General features: G+C 33.7%; 1 protein-coding gene across 1 annotated transcript in view; it reads right to left on the bottom strand.

Moving 5' to 3' along the window:
- TTLL5 (tubulin tyrosine ligase-like family member 5) overlaps window positions 1-1,447 on the bottom strand; it is a 320,186-nt gene that overhangs the window by 215,339 nt on the left and 103,400 nt on the right. The window contains exon 18 of the mRNA XM_012656057.1: window positions 1,156-1,218. Within this exon, the coding sequence (XP_012511511.1) occupies window positions 1,156-1,218 (63 nt within the window). The remainder of the gene's footprint in view (window positions 1-1,155; window positions 1,219-1,447) is intronic.

The following is a 1,447-nucleotide window of genomic DNA, read 5'->3' as shown; positions in this document are numbered from 1 at the left end:
AAAAAAAAAAAAAAAACATAAATCAAACAACCCTCTCCTGTGCTGGTAATAAATAATAAAATAGGCAAGGCTGAAGACCGATTTAGAGTTTTAGAAGACAAAATTCAAGAAATCTCCAAGAATTTAAAGCTAAGACATGAGACCAAAAGTATCAAAACAGTAAGGAAATATGGAGGATACAGCCAAAATGTATCTAATAGGAGTTCCACAAGGAGAGAAAAGAAAAAATAAAGGGAATATTTCCCACAGCTGAAAGACTTACATGTTTAGACTGAAAGGACTCACCCACTGCAAAACTAAAATAATGAAAAATGGCATAGCAGAACACATCCTGGCACAGTATCTGAACTCTAAAGATAAAGAAACCTTGCCAAAGTTTTCAGAGAGGGGGATTAGAAGCTACACAATGTGTTTACTTAATCAATGGTAATTACTACACATTTACAGACAGAAATTGTAAATCCCATTATTTACAATAATAGATCATGAAATTGCAAGAAATGGTTGAAATCTGGGTATCTATTTTAAGAATCCTTGAAAAAAGCGTATATATTCTCAAAATAATATAAGTTTCTCTAAACAACTAGGGTGCCTTATTTTAACAATTAAGGAACTGTACTGCAACGTGGTTAGGTCACAGGGGCTACAAAAGTGTGTGAGACTAAGCAGTCTGTGACTGCTGTGCTATTTAAATGCCGATGTCTGTTTTCCATCATTTCCCCCATTTTCCCTTGTATTGAGATTATCAGTTAGTTGTCATTTCTTACAAGTCTCAGTGTATTTTGTGCCTCCACTTTTTCTAATCTGATAGTTCTAATCTCTTCTGGTCTAGAAAAACAGATAATCATGTCTGTTAAAACTGCACCTAAAGTATAAAGGCACTAAGAGCCTTCCTCGAAGAATAACGATTAGGGCATCTGTGAAGATTGCTCACAGATCTTTATGGTTTAATTTTTAGTTTTTGGAAATGTTACAAAGTGCTGAGAGATAATGATAAATTCTGGAAAAATGAGGCATTATTTCATATTTTCTGGGGCACTTTTCTATCAGAGATTTTACATGAAGATTTTTATGAAGCCTCTTTCCTTCTTCTGTATGTACTTTCTCCTAATCTTATGATCTAGTCCTAAATTTCTAAGTTTAGCAAATCCCCACCTGTCCTGGAAGAGGCGTGTTGCCAGCATATAGTTCATAGAGGTTTTGTGCTCGAGGAAGGACCTGAAAAATAAAGACAGAAACTGGTTATTTCTTAAGCGTAGTTCAAGAGGAAAATAGGAATAAAACCATGAATGAAACATAGAAGTGACAGGTTACTTATACATTGTTTCTCAAGTGGCAAAGGAAGAGTCAGTTGCTCAAATTAGAATTATAAAATACTAGAGTAGCAGCAAATAGAATACAATAAAATAAAGAAAAAGAGAACTTAATTTAGAAAATAGAAAAAGAA

This window comes from Propithecus coquereli, unplaced genomic scaffold (assembly GCF_000956105.1).
Source record: "Propithecus coquereli isolate 6110/MARCELLA unplaced genomic scaffold, Pcoq_1.0 Scaffold5, whole genome shotgun sequence".
Classification (NCBI taxonomy): Eukaryota; Metazoa; Chordata; class Mammalia; order Primates; family Indriidae; genus Propithecus; species Propithecus coquereli.
Note: the sequence above shows the minus strand (reverse complement) of the source record. Positions and strands in the feature narration are given on the sequence as shown.